General features: G+C 32.4%; 3 protein-coding genes, 1 long non-coding RNA gene and 1 other non-coding gene across 5 annotated transcripts; all 5 read right to left on the reverse strand.

Moving 5' to 3' along the window:
• Positions 1–988: 988 nt before the first annotated feature.
• Positions 989–3,219, reverse strand: LOC132255120 (uncharacterized). The gene is made up of 2 exons (XR_009467733.1): positions 3,051–3,219; positions 989–1,882 (listed from the first exon to the last, which is right to left on the reverse strand). It is a non-coding gene; the product is annotated as an uncharacterized LOC132255120 (long non-coding RNA).
• On the reverse strand, positions 3,079–3,225 carry MIR3627 (microRNA MIR3627). The gene has a single exon (NR_127873.1). It is a non-coding gene; the product is annotated as a microRNA MIR3627 (primary transcript).
• A 5,293-nt stretch (positions 3,226–8,518) lies between these two features.
• LOC100247372 (AAA-ATPase At3g28580) lies at positions 8,519–10,342 on the reverse strand. Its single transcript, XM_002280945.4, has one exon. It carries the CDS (start codon positions 10,179–10,181, stop codon positions 8,634–8,636), a length of 1,548 nt encoding a protein of 515 aa, XP_002280981.1. The 5' UTR covers positions 10,182–10,342; the 3' UTR covers positions 8,519–8,633.
• A 3,807-nt stretch (positions 10,343–14,149) lies between these two features.
• LOC100255946 (AAA-ATPase At3g28580) lies at positions 14,150–16,941 on the reverse strand. The gene has a single exon (XM_059742576.1). It carries the CDS (start codon positions 16,857–16,859, stop codon positions 15,330–15,332), a length of 1,530 nt encoding a protein of 509 aa, XP_059598559.1. The 5' UTR covers positions 16,860–16,941; the 3' UTR covers positions 14,150–15,329.
• Positions 16,942–18,539: 1,598 nt separating this feature from the next.
• Positions 18,540–20,391, reverse strand: LOC100250791 (AAA-ATPase ASD, mitochondrial). Its single transcript, XM_002275787.5, has one exon. The coding sequence runs from the start codon at positions 20,374–20,376 to the stop codon at positions 18,736–18,738; it is 1,641 nt and encodes a 546-aa protein (XP_002275823.3). The 5' UTR covers positions 20,377–20,391; the 3' UTR covers positions 18,540–18,735.
• Positions 20,392–24,965: the final 4,574 nt, after the last annotated feature.

Genomic DNA, 24,965 nt, shown 5'->3' on the forward strand with positions numbered 1-24,965 from the left:
CCATTTTTAGCTTTAATTAAAAACAAGGTGGAAGTTAAAGTCATAATTAAAAAATAAAAATAAAAATTTTATCAAAATTTAAAATCTATCTTTTTAAATATCACCCTGATTTTTATGTAAGACTATATTTTAAATTGTAAGTGCCTTTAATAAAGTTAGAAAATTAAATCTAAAAACTCTAATTAAATTTAAAGAAGAATTTTGGACTTCTCAAAAACTCATTCAAATATGCCTTTTTTTTCTCCCCCACATTATAATAGTCTTTAGAACCTTTTTGACAATAATTTTAAGAAACCGCTTATAATATTTTTAACACTTAATGTTTATCATATCATTCAAGTATTAAAAAAATAAAAAAACTTTTTTTAAAATTATGGTCAAATGTACTCTTAAAGTGTGTTTAATAGTATTTTCTCTAAGTGTTTTTACAAAAAGGGTTTTTTCTAAAAATATTTTAAAGAGAATTAATCATCAAATATTTCTCTAAAAATCATTTATAATGATTTTTTTAACAATATAAATGAATTTTTAAAAATTTTAAAATGTTTTTTAAAATTTTCAAACACCTTATTTTTCTTTAAAAATATTTTTTGAGTTAAAAATGTTTTTGAAAAACTCTATCAAATTGACTCTTAAAGGGTATTAATAATTAAAATTTTTAATAGATGACATAAATATTCTAAATTTTTGTCAACTTTATTCATATTCTTATAACAAAAATAAAAAATACACAAATAAATTGTTAATTTCTCAATTTTCTGAAAAATTTCCAAAAAATACAATTTACAAATCACAAATCTAGGAATTTTTGGTGTACCATTGATCTTAAAATAAGGATAAGAGCTGTCCCACAGATATTATTTAATAAGCTAGACTGAAAATATCCGTAAGGAAATGGGCCCATTAAACAAATTTGGGCTTGGGAAATAGGCCTATGAAGCAAATTGGCCTAGTAGTTCTCATGTTAGGAGAAGAGGACGTCCAAAGATGCAGCAACACCCATTTTCTTACAATTTTATTTAATTTATTTTTCAAATATGTTGTACGACAAATATTCTGAATACCCCCTTGCTTATTTGACTAGTCAACAAGGAAAAAATTTAATAAATATTCTTCATACTAGCCGTCGCATAAAAAAGAATTGTAATACAAAAAAAAAGGCGAATAAAAATCTCAAATTTGATCCAACTAGGATGATTCCAAGCGGAAGAGGGTGAGCAGCACCAGGGAAGAAGAAGAGAGGATGTCGAAGATGGAGTACCAGGATGCGTTTGGCTAGTGTGTATGTGTGTGTGTATGTTCAGCTCTACTTCCCTCAGCGCCTTGGTGACTTCAATGGGGAGATACTATTAGAAACTGGTGAATTTGTTCAATCTTTAGATTGAAATCACTTTCAATGAGTTCATGACCAGAAAGTGGAAAGCGGAATGAAGAAGGGGACAAAAGGAAGAATCTAGGGTAAAAAAAAAAAAAAAAAAAAAATACAGAAGTACCATACCAGCAAGGTTAAATTATCTGGGGGTTCAGAATTTCACGGATGTGCAGTGGTCAGCTTGTGGGAGAAAGACTCATGGTCTTTACAATTAATCATGTAGTGATACTCACCCAACTTTGGTTTGGAAATGACGGATGGATAAGCATGTAGAGCTGTCCTACTGTAGCTTTGAAGCATTCAAAGTCCTGGCTAGATAGGAATTATCTGAACATGGAACCACACACCCTTTATTTCCCAAGATTAGTGAGTCGTTGGGGGAAGCCAATATGACCACGGCTGATATTGCTGAGCATCTAACCGACAAAACTATTATGAAAGATACTAGAATTTGCTTGGACGATCTGATTTTATCACTCCAGAAGACAATAGAAGAATCAAGCCTGGCAGCTGAGAAAGGTAAAAGAGAAGAAATTATCAGCTAAAGGAATCAAATTATCAGATAAGATTGATGCGTTCAAGGGAACAAGTCGGCCTGCTGAAGAGAAAATAAACTGATTTTTCAACATAAAGCACCAATTTCCATTTAGTTGTTGTGGGTTTTGTGTGCTTGGGCAAAGGTCTTTGGAGTAGTTGTTCCATAGGATTTTCTTCCTTCGTTCCTTTGTATTATATTCACATATATTCCATTATTAGTATAGGTTTGTTCTCAGTTAATTTTGGCATTATTAAACACAGTTAAATTCCTCAGATTTTGGACCATGAATCTGGAAAAACTGGGGCATGAAAGTTCCTAAGAATCCTTGCTGGCTAAGTATATGCTTTAGGGTTTAACGATTAGTAAACTCATAAAATCAGCAGATAACTTACAAGAGAACAAGAAAAATATTAATCAGACAGGTATCATAGCATGTGGCTTGAACATTAATATCTTGGATGATTAGATGGATTCCCAAAATACCTTAACGATATTCAGATCCATGATAATTGACAAGAACCCATCTCACATGGCAGCGATATTCAGATTCTGATAGTATCTAGCCAAGGAAATTAAGCAATCTTCAACTGAAGGAAGCCATGTAAACAATATAAGACTAACCTGTGAGTATTATCAAATTTTATGGACTTAAGTACAAGGCCAAAGTAGCAAAAAATACGTGTTTTCTCCTGCTTTATCAGGCACATGAAATATGGTTTGGAAAAGAAAGGACTGGCTAATAATGCTCATGGGAAAAATAGGGTCGACCCTGCAACATGTTCCATCATCAGTATCCTATTTTATCCATGAATAAGATTGTCAAAACCTTGGTTTAGGCCTTGATGGCGTAGCATATGACAGTACTGCATTGGCTCGGCCTAAACAAATTAAAACTTGAAGAAGAGCCATCAAAAAGCATATAAAACATGGTGCATGTATGGAGAAGAGAAGCAGCTAGTTCCAGAAATTCAATATTATATGTTGACAGAAACAACTATGCAGTGAGTGGGATGCGTGATGCACCTTTCATGCACAGCCTAACCCTGGATGTTCATGAATAATCTATGCAAAGTAATGGCATGAAGCTAAAGCAAGATAGGGAAAAGTTAGATGGGTTCGAGGATAACAAAATTTGCATACCTTAGCTGGTATGAATTAAGAAACATTTGTAGGGCGAAGAATGTAGGAAAGAAGCTGAAGGGTATCTTGTCACAGGAGAGCGGCGATTGCCGCTTGCAATTTGCTACACAAGAGCAAGTGCCGTCTCTCCTGCGACAAGAAACCCCCAACCCCTCTTTCTTTCTCGCTTTCCTTCTCATGGTTTCCCCATACGAGGCCATCTACTCATTTATAAGCCCGCCACTGTTTTTTTCCACGGTGAAAGCAGCTCTTACATGGAAATTTTCTCTATGTGATGGAAAGCGTGAGAACGGTCTTGAAGGTATATCATTGTCGTAAACAATTCATATGGTAGTCATCGGTTAAAACCTAGGCATTCTACAAATAGGTAAAATCAAATATAATACAAATAATCAACAAAGTAAAAAAATAAACTGAAATACTGTTAAATTATGGAATAAGTTAACACATCGTGAAATCTATTTAACTAATTTAATGATCAAGTTGATCTTATATTTAATAATTAGGTTGTATTAAGTCTTGTGTAAGTAATATGATTAATGTCTTTATTTAGAAACTAATTCAAATTGAACCAAATATAGATTAAGTTGTTTAAAGTAATAATTAGGGTAGTTAGTACGAGTTAATTTGCATCAAATCTGCATTATACAAGTTGATTAAAAACCTATTTATTTATCAAATGGATATTCATATTGATATAATTCGACCCAAAAATCCAAGTCCATAAAAAATGTATTGGGTTAGAATATTGTTTACGGATAGACCTTACCACCCTAGGAGTCATGGCACATGTTCAACAAGGTGTGAAATGCGTACCGAAGACTTGTATGGAAGTGGGCGACGAGGGAATGGTAGTCAGGAGCCGGAAGACTGACTTGATTTAGAACAGCTGGTCCAAAGAAAAAAGTTAAGGAAAAAAATGGCGTTTGAATGGACCAAGAGGCCTCTGTGGAATTAATGAGCTAGGCTGCTGGACTAATTGGGGTGTTCACCTCCTAACCCTTGATATTTCTCGTTAACAATTGGGCCCCATGTTTTTGTACTCATCTATCATGCAATTAAGAGGAAATTACACAGATGTAGATTTCTAGCCCCCAACAACCAAATTGACCATGCCGTGGACTAAGCTAAAAAATGTTGATGAATGTTAGGCATCATAAGGAATGTGAAATTTCCAGGGGATCTCTGGGCTAGCCCTCTTTTTCCAAAGTCATTGTCACCCTTTTTACATTGCAACTTTCATACGACCAAATAAGGTTCTAGATGCCATAAGGGACAAGGTTTAAGGGCTTAATTTCCTAGGAGAGCACCCTTTCGAAAATTAATCTTTCCACACATACAGGTTTGGGAATCTTCCTAGACTCACGGTCAGGAGCAATAATTGGACAAAGTACGTATGGTTCAGACATAGTCAAATTTGTTGAGCTTGAGTTCTTGTCAAGGTTCTATTAGAAAATAAAGGGGTCCGACTTTTCTTGCAGCGGGAAAAAAGGGAAGCATTTGATCTTTTCTCTTTGTTGGAACTTTTCTTGGCATTTTCCTGAACCAATTCACACCTTTAGATTAAAAACCACTCCATTATCTCACTCAGGACCCTGTATGCTTTAGCGTTTAGAGTGTATGAGCTTCTCCATTTGTCCTCCTTGTCAAGAAGGATCTCAAGTTAGGAGGCCACGTCATATAAACAGGCCGAACTTGGACCGTCTTGGCTTTGGTTCGGATTGGGATTACTCCATCTCTAGCTTGGTTTCAAACTGGTCTTGGCTCGGTTTGGGAATTCAATTCCAAGCATAGGGCGGGCCAAGGCTCATGCTTAATGTAACACCCTATGCGCCAAGGCTAAGGGTAATCTTATCAATTTCGAATAATATATGTAAAAATAAATAAATAATTAAAAAGAACAAAAATTCATAGATTCTCTTTAAGAGTGAGTTCATAGAGTTAAAATTTGACAAAAATTTTATATTTCATATAATCATAAAATATTAATTCGGAACAAATTAACTCAATAATTAAAATATAACATATAACCCAAATCAACGTGTACTTTAAGGTTAAATATAAACTAAACTAACAAAAACTTTTTCTATCTTCGACGTCACTCATTGGACGTTTAAAAAGGGCTTTTAAAAGTAAATGTATTAAACTTTAACTCAATAAATAATATACTAATAATTTCTTTTAAAAAAATATATATTACATAACATATTTTCAAACATACATATCATAAACAAATTTTCTTTTCCCAAACTAATGAAACTTCATAAATAGATGATCCTTCAATTCAAAAGGGATTAGCCAATCAGATGGTACCATCGAGTCGACAACTATTTCATTTACTAGGTTTTTCAATCCTTATACAATTAGGCAATGAGGATTAGTAACTATCGCATTGCCTAAGTTTTCCAATCCTTGTACAATTAAGTAATCAGGTAAACAATAGAACCCATGTTGATTAAGACTATAAGTCAAAATATATAACAAAAATGATATTTTTCACAATATAAAATATTCTTCATATAGAAAATATTTTTTTACCTTTCCAAAAAAATAACATTTCAAAAAGTTGAACTAAATAAGGAAGTTTATTAAAGTTAGGATTCACCTAAACAAATAAAATAAATCTTATTAATATAAACTTATTTTAACCCAAAGGGGATTTTATATCATATGCTACTAATTTACTCCTATAATAATTAAATTTTTAAGAATTTTTTTTTTTCTTCTTCATACATTATCTTGAGTACTAAATCAACATTTTTTTTTCAATTATCCTAATTAATATTTGTTTTCTTTCTACTATATTTTATTGTTTCCTATTTTCCTTTCTACTATATTTTATTTTCATCCACATCAAATACTTATCTTTATTCAAAATTGTATTGTATATAAAATTCTTCCAAAATAATAATAAAAACTCTCACACTCACGAAGACTTTGTTTTTGTCCAAAGTTAAATAAAAAATCACATTCATCATACTACCATTATTTTTTTTTTCTTTTCCTACTCCCTAACCCTACTTATTAGATGAACAATACAAATTTCTCTCTTTTTTTTTTAAACATCTAATTTATAAAATATCTTATTTAAAAATCCAAAAATAATAAAAATAGATTTCTTGAAAGACTTAACTTAAATTTTACTTAATAAATAATAAAAATAATCAATAGTAAAATCAATCTTAACATTGTAACTCCTTGATCGTGATTTGAAATTACAATTTATTTTTATTTTTTCATAAAATAAAGTATCATCATCATCATTATTATTATTATAAGAATAAAAATAATCAATGATAAAATCAATTCATCATCATCATCATCATCATCATCATCATTCTGTGAAAACTAAATTAGGATAGGGACAATTGTGTTTTGGACCTAATTGGGCCCAAAAATTAAGCTTTGATCCATATAAGTTCACCATTTAAGCCCAAAACCTAGAGAAAGTGTAAAAATTAAGAAGAAGGATATGAATTTTTTACCTTTTTAAAAATGACTTTTATTGACTATGAAAAAAAAGTAGAAAAACATTAATTTAAATTTTATTCCTTTTATAAACTTCAATAAAATTTAATTTAATTTAATTTAGTGATTTGAAAAAAAACATACACCATTTTCCAAAAAAAAATAAAAATAAATTATTATTATTATTATTTAAAAATCAAACATCTTGGAAAATATATATATTTAAAATTATGTATGTAAAAAATAACTAAAAACATGTCAAAATTATTATTATTTTTAAATGATATATTTTTAGAATATATTTAAAAAAAATTAGTTTTCTAAAAATAATAAATTTTTAGAATAATTATTAATAAAAATTAAAATAAAAAAGTTTATCAAACATCATAATAATTTTGAAGGGTATATAAGTCTTTTCACATTTTATATCGTTTCCCTCGATTATGCAACTTTTATGGATCAAATCTTAATTTTTGGGCTCAAATGAGTCTAAAACCTAATTATCCCATTAGGATATTACACTTCACTTGGATTTTGCTCTGAACTTTTGTACATTCCCTTGGACAGAATATTAATTGCCATTTAACTAGATTATAATTAGAGGTGTAATTTAAGTGGGTTATACCGAACCCAAGCACTGGGTGAGCTTGGACAATTCTTTTTGCAATTTGGACCCACCTTGTGCACAAAAAGTAACCCAAATTGAATTCGAGTTGGGCTCGCGTTGGCACTTTGGGCAACCCAAACCCAAAATGAATATAATAATATATAATTCAACTAGTGATATAAGATATATATATAGAGAGAGAGAGAGAGAGAGAGAGAGAGTGAAGAATGAACCACTGTCATATTCTTCTATTTATTTACAAATCTTTTGGCCTATTAATATATTATACACCTTTTTGTTTTGCAATGTAGCCCACCCCCAAATTTTAACCTAATTAACCCACGTAACCTATTGAATCTATCCAACTCCATCCCTACCCAAGTCTTACTCAATTTCATTTTGAACTTGTGAAAAAAAGTTTGAGTTGAACAACTTACTTTACAAATTGGGTTGGATTATGTTGGGTTTCGGATAGCTGTGATTTATTCTTATGTTAAACTTGGGTTCGTGATCAACTTAATTCAACCTACTTAAGTAACACCCCTAATTATAACTCAAGTTCCACCCCTAATTATAATCTATTAATTTTTCACAAATGATGGAGCAGAGTAAGAATTGGATTGATGGTGATTCTAGAAAATGTTTTTAATTTAAAAGGTATTTTTTTAAATAAAAAAACATCCATTGTTTAACAAAATTTAGAAAAAAAATTTAAAATTTTGAAAGATTATTTATAGTGTTAAAAAATCACTTATAATATTTATAAAAAAAACACACTTGATAGGTGATTTTCCTAAAAACACTTAAAGTAAAATCACTTCCAAACACACTTTAAACCCTTTTAACTAAATTGTTTTTGGATTCCGAAATTTCAATGTTTGGATTGAGCTAGCCCACGGACCAGATTAGAATTAAAAAGCAAGCCCAAGTCAAATGCCCAACCCTGCCCCATGGACGGTTGCACTGAGTTTGAGCCGGCCTTTGCCCAGGATTTTCTAGTGTACCTGGACCGAGTTTTTGCCCATGGAACCAAATTGACATGCATTGGAAGCTCCGATGAATACTTCAAAATATAAAATAAAAGAAGTTGAATGGGAAAAAGTTAAAAAGGCAGTATAAGATTCTCTATGTAGTGTGGCATGCTTGAAAATCCACTTTGTTGGCATTGTGGGAGATTTTCAACTTGTTCTAAATAGCTTAGCTGCAGGCCCTTTTGCTTGCACAGAGGCTTGGCTTTCTTAATTTAAACTGGAAACTTCCTCCAGTATACATTGATTCAAGAAAATTCAGATTCAATCCCACACTACTTTTTTTTTTTTCTCTCTTTTAAATCCATAAAAGCTATGATTAGGACACACCAAAAGGGCATAGTCATATAAATTAGTGCACAAGATTGCAGTAATAGAAATTGGTTTTCATTCAAAATATACTTTCTGGAAACAGAAACTACGCTCACATTCATACTGTCCCTATTATTAGTCTTTCCCTTCCACGGCCAATCCTTTTCTTCAGTTGTCATCAACAACACTAGCTTCTTCCTTGGCCTTCAAACTTGCTACTCCTTTGGCAGCCTCCAGAGCTCGAATCAGGCTCTCCAAGCAGGGCTCAGCCTCACTTGAATTGGTCTTAGGCATCAAATGCTCAGCAACATCGGCCGGAGTCATATTAATTTCCCCCAACAACTCATCAATTGTAGCAAACAGAGGGTGTGATTCCAGCTTAAGATAATTCAGAGCCAGGACTTTGAATGCTTCGTAGGTACAGTAGGACAATTCTATGTGCTTGTCCATCCTTCCTTTCCTAATGAGAGCCGGATCGAGTTTCTCAACATGATTGGTTGTAAAGACCATGACTCTCTCTCCCCCACAAGTCGACCAGAGCCCATCAATGAAATTCAGGAGCCCAGATAGTGTAACGTTGCTGGGTTTCCTTTCTTCCTTCGCGTGTTTCTGAACTTTGGCCTTCTCTTCCTCCTCTCCATCGTTCTCCATTGTCTTCTTCCTTTGAGCAGTGACATCGAGTGAGCAATCAATGTCTTCAATCACAATAATAGACCTACTCGATATCTCAATCAATAGCCTTCTCAGCTCAGTGTTATCCTTCACAGAGGTAAGTTCAAGGTCATAAACATCATATCCTAAAAGATTGGCCATGGCAGAAATCATGGTGGATTTCCCAGTCCCTGGAGGGCCATAAAGGAGATACCCACGCTTCCAAGCTCTCCCAATTCTTGCATAGAACTCTTCAGCCTTGCTGAATGCAATCAAGTCATCCATAATCTCCTTCTTCTTCTCCGGGTCCATCGCTAGTGTCTGAAAGGAGGCCGTGTGCCCAAACACCACATGACCCCACATTCCTCCATTGTTGGTATAAAGCTTCCGCTGCCGGTTTTTCGACTTCATAGCCTTGCCCTCCTTTATGACATGATTCAGGTAACTTCCGGTGATGAGATCCCGGTGCCGTTGATGGAAAGTGAGATTGAAGAACCTCCTTTCATCAATAGAAGGGTTAGGACTAAATGGATGGGGTCTGGAGGAAGTCTTCCCGGAAGACCACCATACTTTTACCCCCTCAAACTCATCCACAACCTCTTCTCGATCGTCCATGCTGAGAAGTACACTTTTGCTGTTCCTAATAATCTCGCCCTTCAGCCTCTTCGCTTGCTTAGAGGAACTGGAGCTTAGGTATCTGGTGATGGCCAAGTAAGCCTCGTTCCTGGACAACCGCTCTCCTGGAAATTCATTGAATTTGATTTGGATTAGAGGGTGAATCCAATTCACCAAACGCTGAAAGTATCTCCTGATATTGATCCGTAGCTGATGAGGGATGTACTGGTTGAATAGAGCCCAAACAAACAGTATAGTTGTGATCTTGGATCCAACTTGAGCCAAGTACTTATTTCTGGTCACCATATGAACCAACTTATCTGAGGTCGCCATATCCAACTTGTCTTTTCTTCTTTCTTTTCCTCTTTCTTCTCCTCTCTTCTGTTCGGTTTTCTCACTGTTTCCAGTCACATAAGAGTAGAGATGGTTGTAGAAAGGAGGCAGATTCATTCTCAGGGGTGAATGGATCTTCCTTTGCGACACTCCCTTTTCTTAATTAGCCTTGAAAAAGCTGTATGACTGCCCTTAATCAAAGTCTTCCCTCACCTGCTCTCTTCGTCAAAAAAGCTTAAGCAAGAAGACCCTCTCCTCTTTTTGGTTGTTTTATCTGGAAGAGAAGACTTATAATACTCCAATAAAATATACCTTGGAAGAGCACTCAATTATTCTGATTGCGATGGTGACATTGAGTCTGTGAAGGTTCCAACCAGGTTCCACCAGTCCACCCGCTCTCATAATACTTTGAGAGATTCCAATGATGCCCTTCTCAATTCTCACTTTCCTCAACTTTATTTCTCTCGTACAATCACAACCATTTTAGTTTCAAAACATTTTTCATTTTGTTTTATTTTCATCCATTTTTAATTTCTACTAGGTAAAATTTTTAGACACTTTAAAATAATAATAATAAAATTCATTACTATTGTTTTTCTTCCATTTATATGGTGGGGAGGAGACATGAATCATTCAACATCATAAATGGAGTCCCACTAATTCTAAGTAAGCTTGTTAATATTAACTTAATCCAAATGCAAACAAAGTGGTTGATCATTCTTTTTTTTTTATCGGATAGATAAGCATCGAGAAAGTGTGAAATGAAACTTTTGACAAATGAAAAGTTAAAGAAATAAAAGCAATAATAAGATTCTTATATACTATGAAAAAAACATACTTATAATCAATCAGATCATATCATGCGTGTATTTAGGTCTCATTCCTTTTGATTTTAATTTTATCTTTTATATTTTACATTTTCATTAATTGATGTGGATGTTTTGATGTATAAAAATGAGATTTGAAGTTTGATAATAACTCCTCGATACCATAATTTTTTCTAATAATAATAATAAATTAAAGTTTTTATTATTAATTATTATAAAAATACGTGTTTGATAATAATTTTGATAAATATTTTAAGTCTTTTTTATATTTGAAAAATAAAATTTTTTAAGTATTAAAATAACTAAAAACAATTTTTACAATCACGGACAGTCATGGGCCGCAGCGGCCGAATTGACCATGCCGTTGACTCCACTGAAATCAATGTAAGTTTAGGTCAGGTCCCAATATGGCCTAAATGCAAACCACTACCATGAAATTTCAGGGTAGGGGTCCTTGAACTAGTCTCCCTTCCAAAGTCGCTTGCAGCCCTTTCACACTGCAACTCACTGTTGACCCACAAAAACAGACCAAGTTCATTGCATTCATACAGATGGGTTTTTGGAATTTTCCCAAAAGTTCCCCATCATGGAAATAATTCAACACGTGTAGTCAAACTTATCAAAGCTTAGTAGTTGAAAATGCATTACTTAGGTACACATTTGGACATATTTCCTTCTTTTTGTTTTTAAAATAGAAAATCATAATAAATATTATTTAAAAAAAAAAATTAAGATATAAAAAAAAATACTCTCTTAAATATAAAAAAAAATTAAAATAATTTTTTTAAAATAAAATATATCTACATTTCTCTACAAAATATATATGAAAACAAACGAAAAATAAGGTTTTTGAATTATTTTTAAAATATTAAAAAAATTTCAATTGATTATTTTACAAATCAATTTCTTCTTCTTAAATCATGAATAAAATTATAAATACGAAAACTATTATTTTCTCATAGCATAAGAGTTTTAATAGTTGGCTCAAGTCACTTGGCACCCAAACCCAACCCGACACAAATAGGCAATATACTATTAATTTTTGGGCTTAAGAGCACAAACAAAAAGACATTGCTAGTTCTTATTTAATCATTTCATAGTTGGAAAACAGGTAAGAGTCTTCCTTTAATGAATAAAAAAAGAAGTAACAATTAATTAACTTAATGGATGGAGAGGTTGGAGATAAGACAGAAGCAGTTGGCAGTTCATAAAATTCTTAAGAAAGGACTCGAGAGAAAAGCATAAGCTGGTTGTAGATTTGTAGGCCGCTCATTGCCTAAACTATTTAATGGTAAGAAGGGTTCTTTAAGTACCATATTTTAAATGTTAAAGTTCCATAAAATCCTATTGAATGTAAACTTAAAAATTCTCCCAGTCCAATAAGAGCTCATAAGTAACATGGGAAAAAGGCTATTTGCCCCTATTATTTATACTTGCATGTACTATGTTTAAGTAACATTACAATATATCTATGCACAAAATTAAATGTATAATAAATAAATAAATAAATAAATAAGTCTTAATTTACTTCCATGAGATTTGGGAATATCCACTGCTATTGTTAATTAACATAAGCATGGTTAGGACATGTTTAAGAACAAAATTATTATAAATTAGTGAATAAAATTGTGGAAATAGGAATTGGTTTTCATTAAAAAAGAAAAGAAAAATAAAGGCTTTGTTTACGAAGTGTTTTAATTGGAAAACAGTTAGAAACAATTTTTTAAGATAGTGTTTTAAAATAGTTTTCTCATGTCCCGTAAAATAAAAATCATTTTGTGGATATGAAATGTTTTTCACTTATTTTATATGTTTTTAAATATCTTTAAAAAATATTTTTTATTTTTAATCATTCTCTATATTTATGTTATTATTATTTAAAATAATTTTTTAAAAATAAGTGAAAATGATTAAAATATATTATTTTAAAACACTTTATCTCTTTTTTTTTTTATGATAAAAAATATTGTGGGCATATTTGATAACTGTTTTCGAAAACAATTAAAAAAAATAGTTTTTTTAGAATAGCTTTTGAAAAAATATTCTCTAATTTTTATAGAAAAAAAGTTTGTTTTAAAATATAAAATATTTTTAATATTTGTAAATATATTTTAAAGATAATTTTTATATTTAGTGTTTTATTTTTAATTATTCTGTAATTTTTATAATTATTTTTTAAAACTGTTTTAAAAAAACAAATGAAAACAACATAAAACAATAAATATAAAACAGTTTTTAATTATCGAGTTTCCTTTATTTATTTATTTTAAAAAAAAATAAAAAACTGTTCTAAAAAAACGTCTCAAATGGGCCCTTTATCTTTTATTTTCTAGTTAGAAACATATTTTTTTATTGTCAAAATTACTATCTTTTGTTTTCTGGCCGTAAAATATGTTTTTCACTTTCTTTGTTTGTTCGTGCCAAACAAGACAAAAAACTCTAGAAATAGGAAAGTGATTTCCCATGATATAATTGTGATAAAACATATTTTCTAAATGAGAAACAGCGGTACTTCCTGTATTAGTCTATGTTCATATTCAAAATGTCCATGGTATTAGTCTTTGCCTTCCATCTTCAGTGCCTCCTCCGGTTCTCAACATCACTAGCGTCTACCTTGGCCTTCAAACTTGCTGCTTCTTTGGCAGCCTCCAGAGCTCCAAACAGGCTCTCTAAACAGGATTCAGCATGATCTTATGATGGTCTTAAGCATCGAACTCTCTGCAACATCAGGAGGAGTACTGATGTTGGTCTCTTTCAACAAGCCGCCAATGGTAACAAACAGATGGTGTGAATCAAGATTCAGAGATGATTCTTGGCCAGCACATTGGAAAATTCCAAGTTGCAGTATGACTACCGCATATGTTTTCCTATCTTTCCTCTCCGAATAGTGGCTTTATCTAGTTTGTCCGCATAGTTAATAGTAAAGATGAAGAGTCTTTGTCCACCACTGACAGGCCCAAGCCCATCAATAAAGTTCCAAAGCCCTGAGAGAGTAACCTTGCTGCTTTGACTTTCACCTTCTTCCTCTTCTTGTTTCTTAATTGGATGTATCATTCCATCTTTGGTCCTTGTCTTCGCGGGTTGAGCAGTAAGATCAACTGAGCAATCAAATATCTTCAATTACTATGATGGACTTATAAATATCACAATTCAGAAAATTAGCAATTGCAGCAACCATTGTTGATTTATTAGTACCACTGGGTTCCATAAGGAAGATAGCCAAGCTTTCAAGCTTCTGCCTGTTACTCTTTGGCCTTAGAGAATGTAATCAGGTCGTCTATAATTCCTTTCTAGCTTGTTTGGATCCATTTCCAATGTCTCAAAAGTGGCAGGGTGTTCGAAGGCAACATGGTTCCATGGGCTACTTTTGCAGTAGCCATCCTCACCTGTCATTAGTATAAAGTTAGCACTGCCTGCTCCGGGTCTTAATAGCCTTGCCCTCTTCCAACACATAACTCAGGTAACGACCAGCCCTGATCATGACAGTACTTATGAAAGGTGAGTCTGTAATGCCTTTTGTGGCTCTTTGCAGCATAGACCTCAAATGACTCTGTTGATGGAGTTACTCTATCAAAAACCCATAAAAGCCTAATGCCCTCAAACTCATCCCAGACCTCCTCATAATCGTCCACGCCAATGACTAGAAGTTGGCTCTTTTTTGGCTTTTATCCTTTTAGCTTGTTTGGTGGATTTGAAACTGAGGCAGGCTCCAATGACAGTGTAGGCTTCATGGAGCTTGTATTTACATTAAAAAAAACCTTAGTGGCCTGTCTTCACCTGATGAGAAACGAGTTTCTAAAGTACCATAAACATAAAAACAATGCCTTAGGGAAACATGCATGGGGGAGACCACAAATTCTCCATTTTCCCCACTCATAAACTTATGCTCTTTTAGAATTTCTGCCAATTTCAAATTTTGAAAACCATATGATGGATCAAGCTTACTTAAGATGCCAGAATGCAATTTGTTTTCGAGAAGTGCCTTTGTTAAGAGCAAAGCTGTTCATTCTGACTTGGGGGGCAATAGCACAACTCAATGTGCCCTTCCAGAATGATTCTAAAATGAAATTCTTATGGTACTTCCTTCTTGTATTATCATGTTCTGTATGCATGTTTGTAGGATAAGGTTTTCCATTAATTTCTATGGTCTTCATTCAAATTAATTGACTTCTTTACACGTAGTTATTTTCTTCTCTGAAGGGTTTTCAAATTTCACATCTGTCCATTAAAGCATAGAACATATTGAAATAAGTGCTACAAACAAAAAAACTCATGCCTAAATCTTTTGACTATGCAAATCTTAATTGCTTGAGACAATCTTCATCACATTTATTATAATATATTGTATACTAGCATATAGGCTAAAATTTTGAAAGCAAGTGCTAAGCTGATTCTAAAAATGAACTTGGAGTCAAAAGTGTAATATAAACCTGGCTGATCAGATGCCAATGGATTTTTCCTTTACTTCCTCCTCTGCCACTGGTTCCTTCTCTCCCACTGTTTCTTTAGCTGATGATTCCTCTCCCTTGCTGTCTTTAGCAGCTCTCAACTTCAGTTCTTCCTTAGCATTGATACTGTCTTTCTTGGCAGCTTCAAGGGCTTGAATCAGGCTTTCTAAGCATGTCTCAGAATCTCCTTTGATGGTCTTTGGCATCAAATTCTCTGCAACATCAGCAGGAGTCATGCTGATTTCCTCCAACAAGCTGCCAATAGTTTCAAAGAAGGGGTGTGATTCGATATTCAAGTAATTCTTTGCCAGGACTTTGAAAGCTTCAAAGCTGCAGTAGGACAGCTCAATGTGCTTATCCATCCTTCCTCTCCTAATGAGAGCTGGATCAAGTTTCTTCACATAATTAGTAGTAAATATGATGAGTCTTTCACCCCCACTAGATGACCAAATGCCATCAATAAAATTCAAAAGCCCAGATAGAGTGACCTTGCTGTTCTGCCTTTCACCATCTTCCTCTTCTTCCTTTTTCTTAATGGGATCAGTCTCTTCCTTGTTCCCATCTTTCTGGTTTTTCTTCTTCCTTTGACCAGTAAGTCCAAGTGAGCAATCAATATCCTCTATCACAATGATGGACTTGCTTGACGTCTCAATCAGTAGCTTCCTCAATTCAGTGTTACTCTTCACAGCAGTTAACTCGAGATCATAAACATCATACTTCAGAAAATTAGCAATGGCGGCTATCATGGTTGATTTACCTGTCCCAGGGGGTCCATAAAGGAGATATCCACGCTTCCAAGCCTTCCCGATTCTCGCATAGTACTCTTTGGCCTTGCTAAACGTAGTCAGGTCATCCATAATTTCCTCTTTCTTCTTTTGATCTATTGCCATTGTCTCAAATGAGCCAGGGTGCTCGAAAACAACATGGCTCCACAAGGTCCTTGAGCTGTAAGAATTGTGGCTTGGATTGTTAGTGTAAAGCTTCCTCTGCCGGTTTTTAAAAGCAATAGCCTGCCCCTCTTCCACCACGTATTTCAGGTAAGACCCTGTGATGATCTCCCGGTACTTCATGTGAAAGGTGAGCTTATAATACCTCTTCTCACTGGTTGCAGGATAGAAGGAAAATGACTGTGTAGTGGGGACAAGCTTTATCAAAGACCACACAAGCTTGATGCCCTGAAATTCATCTGAAACCTCCTCATGATCATCCATGGTAAGGACTACCGACTTGCTGTTTCTCTGGACGTTGCCTTTAAGCCTTTTGGCTTGTTTGGTGGACTTGGAACCCAGGTAGCTTTCAATGGCACTGTAGGCCTCATTGCGCCTGAAACTATCTCGAGAGAACTCATGGAATCTGATCTGAATGTAAGGGTAGAATAAGCTGGACAATCTATCATAGAGTCTTGCAATGGAGGCCTGAAGATGACGGGGAAAGTAGCGATGAAACATGGCCCAGAGGAACATCAAGCTAGCAATTGATGATCCCAGTTGAGCCCATAATTCCTTCATCACTCTCGTCATCTTTCTTTCTTTCTTTCTTTCTTTCTTTCACCTCCTCCTCCTTTTCTGTTCTTCTTCTTCTTCTTCTACACAAATGCTCTTCTTATGGGGTCTCTCCCAGTTTCTCTGCTCAGGATCATAACCCACAAGTTTCCCATTTAGCTGGTGCTCATAAGTAACTCATGCCTAACAAAAGAATCATTTTGTTTTTGTTCTTTCAGTTTCTTGTACCCACCCTCACACTCTCTCACACTGTTGCCTCCTGTCAGTTCCTCAATATATATCAATCCAGTGGAATCCCAATTCATCAAGGAAAAAAATAAAATTAACATTTATTTTCACAAATGCCCATGATCTTCCATGAATTTGTTCCCCACCTTTTCGAACTCTTTGGACCATGCCCCTTCAGTTTGTCACACGGGCTATGAAGAGGGGTGTTCTTTTCAAATAAATTTTTTTTAAATGACTTTTAAGAAATGATACTCCAAGAATTTAAATAAAAAAAAATTGTAAGAAATCTAACTGTAAAATTTTCCATAATTATAATAATTTCCGTAAAAATAATCTTAAAATTTTAATGGAGTTATACGTACTTTTAAATATATTATAACTAGTTAGTAAGAGTTTGAGGGCTATTATTATTATCTATATTTCAAGTATCTTATTATGCATATTATTTTTAGTTTTTAAAACCAAAAATAAACTTAATTAATGTGAATAAATTTAAGATTTGCAAATAGAATTGGAACAGAATATACCATTTAACTATTTAATAATATATAAAAAATTTTATTAAAAAATTAGTTTTATTTTAAAAATTATTATAAAATAATAAATTTAATACATAATAAAAAAAAGAAATAGGTTGAGATAACTTTAGCATGGAAAAAAAAGGGAAAATAAGATAAAAATAAGTGGATTTTATAAAATATTTTATTTATAAAAATTTTATTCAACTCTATAAAGTAAATATTTTTTTTTAGGTTTATATAAAAGGTATAAAGTTATTTTATTTAAATTTTTTATCAATTGCATTTGAAATGTAATTATTTTTTATTTTTCAAAATTTTTAAAATTAAATTTATATTTTTAGGGTTTGATTTAAAAAAAAATTATCTTGTTACGTTTATGATTTTTTTTTTTAAATATTTATGTTTTTTTTTTTTTGGAATATTTGATGGGGCATTAATCATATTATATAAATTGAAAATTTGAGGAGGAGCACATTTGCCAAGAGAGACATTTTGTCATTTTGTGATAGATAGCTTTTTTCTTTTAGCAAAAATCTTTTTTTATTAATATTAAAAAAAAAAAAAAAAAGTCTAGCAACTGGGAAGGTAATGAGTCAATTTCAGATGGGAAAGAAAGTGTCAAGATCAAGAATGTTAATTTAAGAAATAGTGAAGACTCGTGGCCATTGAGGATTGTTATGTCTTTCTCAAGCGTGGAAAAAAAGAGTGCATGGCTTAAAATATTTTGAAAACTTGATGATATATTTATATTTATAAATTAAAAGTCTAAATTAGGTTCGAACTTAAGTCTTCCATCATTCATTGACAGCTTGGCCAGAACATTGGTTGTTGGGATGTATGAGCACAGCATTTTCAGTTCTTAGTCAAACTACAAAAACGGAAAAAACAATTGATCCTCATGTTTTAAAAGAAAGAAATTACTGTGAAGAGTATGAAATAATATTAAAAATAAAACAAAATTGAAATTCTTTTATTCCAGTCACAGACTGAGAAATAAGAAGAGAAACAAGAGAAAAGGAGTACTGACAGCTTGAACCAAACAACCAGCTGCATCAGACCAGAGTCAGATGGAAGTTGGTCCATTTAGCCCAGAGCTTCCTTCTACATGACAAACACACTGAACCTAAAAGCTTATCCTAAATTAATTAAGTAGATGGTGGTTCTTTGGGGATCACCCCATTTTCTCTCAGTGCCGACACTCCATTCTCTTTCACCTCTTCACCTGACGTTTCCTTCTCTTTCACTTCTCCAGCAGTTGCCTCCTTCTCCTTCCCTTCTTTCTCGGCCTTTAGCCTCTCCTCTTCCTCTTCCTTCTCGGCCTTCACCCTCGCTTCTTCCTTGGCGGTCTCAAGGGCCTGAATCAAATTCTCCAAACAAGCTGTCCCAGGATCATCAGTACTGATGGACTTGGGCATCAAATTTTCCGCAACATCAGCAGGAGTCATATTGGTTTCCTCCAACAATCTGCGGATGCTTGCAAACAAATGGTGGGAGTCCAGATCCAAGTAATTCTTAGCAAGCACCTTGAATGCTTCAAAGCAACAGTAGGATAATTCTATGTGCTTGTCCATCCTCCCTCTCCTTATGAGAGCAGGATCAAGTTTTTCCACGTGATTGGTGGTGAAAACTATGAGTCTCTCTTCGCCACAAGCTGACCACAGCCCATCAATAAAATTCAGAAGCCCGGATAGAGTAACCTTGCTTTCTTTGCTTTCACCTTCTTTCCCCTTCTTAAGAATTGGATTATCCTTGGACTCTTCGTCCTCCTCTTCCTTTTCCTTCTTCTTCTTGCGTTGGCCTGTGAGGTCAAGCGAACAGTCGATGTCCTCTATCACAAGGATGGACTTACTCGTTGTCTCGATCAGTAGCTTCCGCAGCTCCGTGTTGTCCTTAACTGAAGTGAGTTCAAGATCATAAATATCATAATTCAAAAGGTTTGCCATGGCAGCAATCATGCTTGACTTGCCAGTTCCTGGAGGACCATGAAGGAGATAACCTCGCTTCCAAGCCTTCCCAATTTTTGAATAATACTCTTTCCTCGTACGGAAGATGGTGAGATCATTAACAATTTCCTCCTTCTTCTTTGACTCCATTGCTAGAGTCTCAAAAGTGGCTGGGTGCTCAAAGGTTACATGACTCCACACCGACTTTTTGTACCCATACCAATTCTGACTTGGATTGTTAGTGTAGAGCTTCCGCTGCCGATTTCTAACTGCAATTGCCTTCCCTTCCTTTATCACATGATTCAGATAAGACCCCACGATCAAATCTCGGTACTGTTTATGGAAAGTGAGCTTATAGTACCTCTTCCCATCAGCAGCAGGATAAAAAGAAATGGTCTGCATTGGAGGGGGATTTTTATTGGAAGCCCACCAAAGCTTGACCCCCTTGAATTCATCCGTGACTTCTTCATGGTCATCCATGCTGAGGACTACAGATTGGCTGTCTTTGACGATATCTGCCTTGAGCCGCTTGGCCCGGGTAGATGAATTGGCACTGAGGTAGTTCTCAATGGCAGCATAGGCTTCGCTGCGCTTGCGTCTGAAGCTATTTTCAGTGAACTCCTGGACAGTGATTTGAATGTAAGGATACACAAAGCTCACCAAGTTGTGGCTGTACTTTTCAATATAGGGCCGGAGCTGGTAAGGGAAGTATTGCCGAAACATGGCCCAGAGAAACATTGCCCCAGCAGCTAGTGAGCCTAGTTCAGCAAACATCTCGGCCATCACCATCTTCTTCTCCACAGTTTCGAGTATTAGTAGTAAAATGTGTTTGTGCTTGCCCATTATATAGGGGAGCAAAACCGACCACTGATATTCTATCATCTCACAAGTTCCACCGTGTCTGCTACTCTGTGGCCACCGGCTAATGACGACATATCAAGTTCTATTAGTATTTTGTGCCTTGGCCCACAAGGAAGATTCCCATTTTCCCATTTGCTTGTATCAGCCGCCATCTTTGACGAGACCAAATTTCCATATGTTGAAGACACGAGTTACTATGGAAAAAAAAATAAAAAAATAAAAAAATTATTTTTTAAAAAAAAAGTTCCCAAATTTAAAAAAAAAAATTCCTCAAGGAATTCGTCTCTTAATTCCTCAAGGGAACTCGTATCTTGAGAGACGAGTTCTCATGGAAAAAAAAAAATAAAACAAAAATATTTAAAAAAGAGACGAGGAATTGTTTTTTTTTTTTATTTGAGAATTTTTTTTTCCATGGGAACTCGTCTTTTCAATTTGGGAATTTTTTTATAATTTGAGAATTTATATATATATATATATATATATATATATATATATATATATTTTTTCATGGAACTCGTCTCTTGAAGAGACGAATTCTTAAGGAATTGTTTTTTTTTTTTTTTTTAAATTTGGGAATTTTTTTTTGGGAACTCGTCTCTTGAAGAGACGAGTTCCTTTTGAAATTTTTGTAAAATTTGAAAAGATGATTTTGGTTTTAAAAAAAATTATTCGTTCACCCTCTCTCCTCTCTCCTACCCTCTCTCCTCTTTCCTATCTCCTCTCTACCATGTAGCAAAAATTACCACATATTTATAGTAATTTTTTCTACTACAATAATTTAAGCATAACTTTTTTAAATTATCGTACTATTGATAAAAGTCCAGGAAGATTCCCATTTTCCCATTTGCTTGTATCAGTAGCCATCTTTGACGAGACCAAATTAATAATGGACCGTGGAATAGGTGGAAATCTAGCTGTAAAGACAAGATAAAAAGTAAAAACAAACATCCCTCTCTACTGGTAACACTCTTGACCCAACTTTAACACAACTCACAAGGCAGTTGATAAGTACATAAATTGTCGTCCGCAAGTTTAAAAAAGGTAAAAGATTATTTAAATTTAGTCAATTGTTCCTCATTTTTCTTTTTGGCATAAAAAAATTTGAAAAATGTTAAGACTCATAAATAATCCCTCTCCTATTTAATTTTCTTCTATTCTCAACGTGTTTGTTGGGTGATGATGCAATCAGCTGATGTCATCAATTTTTTTTCAAAGCCCTTACTACAATTAATTTTAATTAACACATAAATTATCTTAATTAGTTTAAATTAATCATAATCAACATTGAAGTAATCTATACATTTAATTTCAAATCATCATAAATCAGTTCTTAAATATATTTTAATCAAGCATAAATCAAGTTAACTAATTAATAACTAACATCATAAGATCTTTTATCTTATTCCATCAAAAACTCCAATTTCTCATCTCATTTTTGCTAATTTTGGATTATGGAATTTCATTATTTTCCAAAATTTGAGTTTTATAATATTTGTAACAGCAGGTATTTGGGCTTTTAAAGTCTCTCCAACTTTGTCCCCATATTTGTATCTCACCTTATTTTACACGGGGTGAATTTTTTATTTGAGGATTTTCTTTTCTTTTTTAATTATTTTTGTAATTCCATCATCTCGTATTTTGACATTTTTGTCTTTCTTGGTCATCATCTCTATTTATATATATATATATATATATATATATATATATATATATATATATATTATGAATAGCTCCTATAAAGCATAATACCTATAAATTTGATTCAAAAATGAGTCATAATAATCTTTACAACCAAATTTATAATATTTTAAAGAAAATCTTACTACCATATAAATATATATTTTTTAACTAAATAATTTGTCTATTTCTTTTATTTACCTCTTGGTCTTTTATAATTTATCTCGTGAAATTTGGTTTATTCTGTATTTGTATTTATATGAGTTTAGGTTTAACATTTCTTAAAATTTAGATGTGATGGTCAACTATTGAAGTCTCGAAGAAGAAGGACAAAGGAGAAATTATAATAAATAAATAAAAATAGAAAGAATTAGAGTTTGAAAATAATTTTTTAAAATAGTTTTAAAAATATTTTTAATTATTTTAAGGAATAATATTTTTTTGAGAATATAAATATAAAAATAATTTTTTATGAAGTATTATATAATACAAAATATTCTTCATAATTTTAATTGTTTTTGGAAATGTTTTAAGAAGTGATCGTGTTTTCTAAGTTAGAAAATTATTTTTTATTTTAAACAATAAAACTTCATTTTCAAAAAAACTTTTCGAACATGTGTAAGATTTTTGAAAGAAAAGGAAAGGCACCGGCACTCTTTCCACCATAATTAAGAAAAAAAAATCATAAAAATTAAAGGATCATGGGCCGTCCTGGCGAGTACGCGGTTTGGACGAACAAAATTTGGAAACTTCTGCATAATTCACCCTTTATTAAATTATATGAATTATGATATAGTCTATTTACAAAAATTTACAAAAATATTAATATACCCCTTATTAATAATTTATAGAATTATAATTTACGGATATTGTAGAGTTATAATAAGGCAGAATATGTAAACCCCAAAGTTTATCTCAATTTTATTTTTATATTAATTTTAAGTTTAATTTTATCAATAAATTTTAAATTCCAATTACATGTATTTTTTTGTTCATTCACTATTTAATAGTTTTTATTATTTTATATATTATTTTATTTTTTTTTATTTTTTTATTTTTTTATATTTATTTTTTATTTTATTTTTATTATTATTATTATATTCTATTTTATTTTTTTCTTTTTCTTATCTCTCTCATATCTCCTCTCTCTTCCGTTCTCCTCCACCTACCCTCACCTACCCACTTCTTCTCTCTCCTTATCGGCCACATTCTCATATCTCCCTTTTTGTTTTATTTTTTTTTCATTTCCTTTTTGCCTCCTCTTTCTTCCCCAAAAAAATTTCCTTTGGCCCCCTCCCCCCCACATTTTCCTTTCCCCCTTTTTTTCCCCTGTTCTCTCCTCTAACTCCACTCCCATTCTCAGCCACTCGACTCCGAGCCGATGCCATTCCTAGTGCCCTTCATCCCCCATTTTCTTATTATTATTTTTTTTCTTTTTAATTTTTTTATTATTATTATTATTATTTGTTTTTAAAAAAGTCGTCAATCTCACTATCACCGGTAGGGTCGTCGGCCAATCGCCTCCGATGACCCCTCTTTTTTTCTCTCATTCTCTCACTTCCCCGTATCACTCATTTTCCATTATTATTAGTATTATTATTATTATTATTATTATTGTTGTTGTTGTTGTTGTTGTTGTTGTTGTTGTTGTTATTGTTGTTATTGTTATAATTATTATTATTATTGTTATTATTATTATTATTATTGTTATAGTTATTGTTGTTATTTTATTTTATTTTATTTTATTTTATTTTAATAATAATTTTTGTTTGTGATATTTGGATTGTTGAATTAATATGAAATTAATTTAAGGGATATTTGGATTATATGAATTGCATATTGTTTATTTGAACTTGGGCCTATTGTTAAGTTGTTATTTGTTTGGGCTTATTGGATTGGGTTTGAAATATTATTTCTCTTGACCATGTATTTTTTATGTAGGCATGTTAATTGATGTGAATTTTGGGATTCATAATGTGGGTGAGACTTGTTGGATTATTTGAATATTTGATATGAGCTTGACCAATTTGAATTGTTTAATTTGGACATGGGACAATTGTGGTGTATATTAAACTAAGCTTAGATTATGAAATATTAAATTTAGGTCTAGTAGAATTTATTTTAATTTATCCAATTTTAGGTTTGGTTGATTGTGTTTGTATCTTTGGTTTTTAATTTGGATGTTCTAGGTTAAGACCTATAGTAATCTAGGCTCATTTTAATTGACGAAATTTATGAGACTAATTTGAAATTGGAATTTAGGTTTGAATATTTGTTTAGGATTTTATACATCTCTGGATATTTACATCTGTCTTATTCTTGTTTTTGCATGGACCCATTCTGCAATCTTGTTGGATAAGTACGAATTGATGACACGTGAAGCTTATTGTAAGTTTATTTGGGTACATATTTTATTTCCCACTTTTATTTGGTTTTATTTTTATTAGTTTGTGTAAATATTCGTTCGTATGTATTTATTGAGTGTGTACAGAATTGAATATCAAACAAACTAGAAATTTTATTTAAATGAAAGGAAGAAGTCAGTAAATGTGTTTTAATAAAACAACAATTTTAAAATATTATTTTTAATAAAAGAAAGTTTTTTTTATTTATAAAAATTCAGAAAAATGCATTTAGAAAAATCCAAAAGAAATGTTTTTAAATAATATTTGTCCAAAAATTTCTTTGTTTAACAAAAATTGTCCAAATATTGTTTTGTAAATAAAATTGTCCCAAAAATTAATTTTTAATAAAATTCTCCAAAAAAAAAATGTTTTTTTAAATAAATTCTTTTTACTTAATTAAAATTGGATTAAAAGTCATTTTTAGAAATAGATGATTTATTTATTTATTTTTATTTTTATTTTTATTTTTCCTTTTAATTAAAAATTATT

This window comes from Vitis vinifera, chromosome 14 (genome assembly GCF_030704535.1).
Source record: "Vitis vinifera cultivar Pinot Noir 40024 chromosome 14, ASM3070453v1".
Taxonomy (NCBI): Eukaryota; Viridiplantae; Streptophyta; class Magnoliopsida; order Vitales; family Vitaceae; genus Vitis; species Vitis vinifera.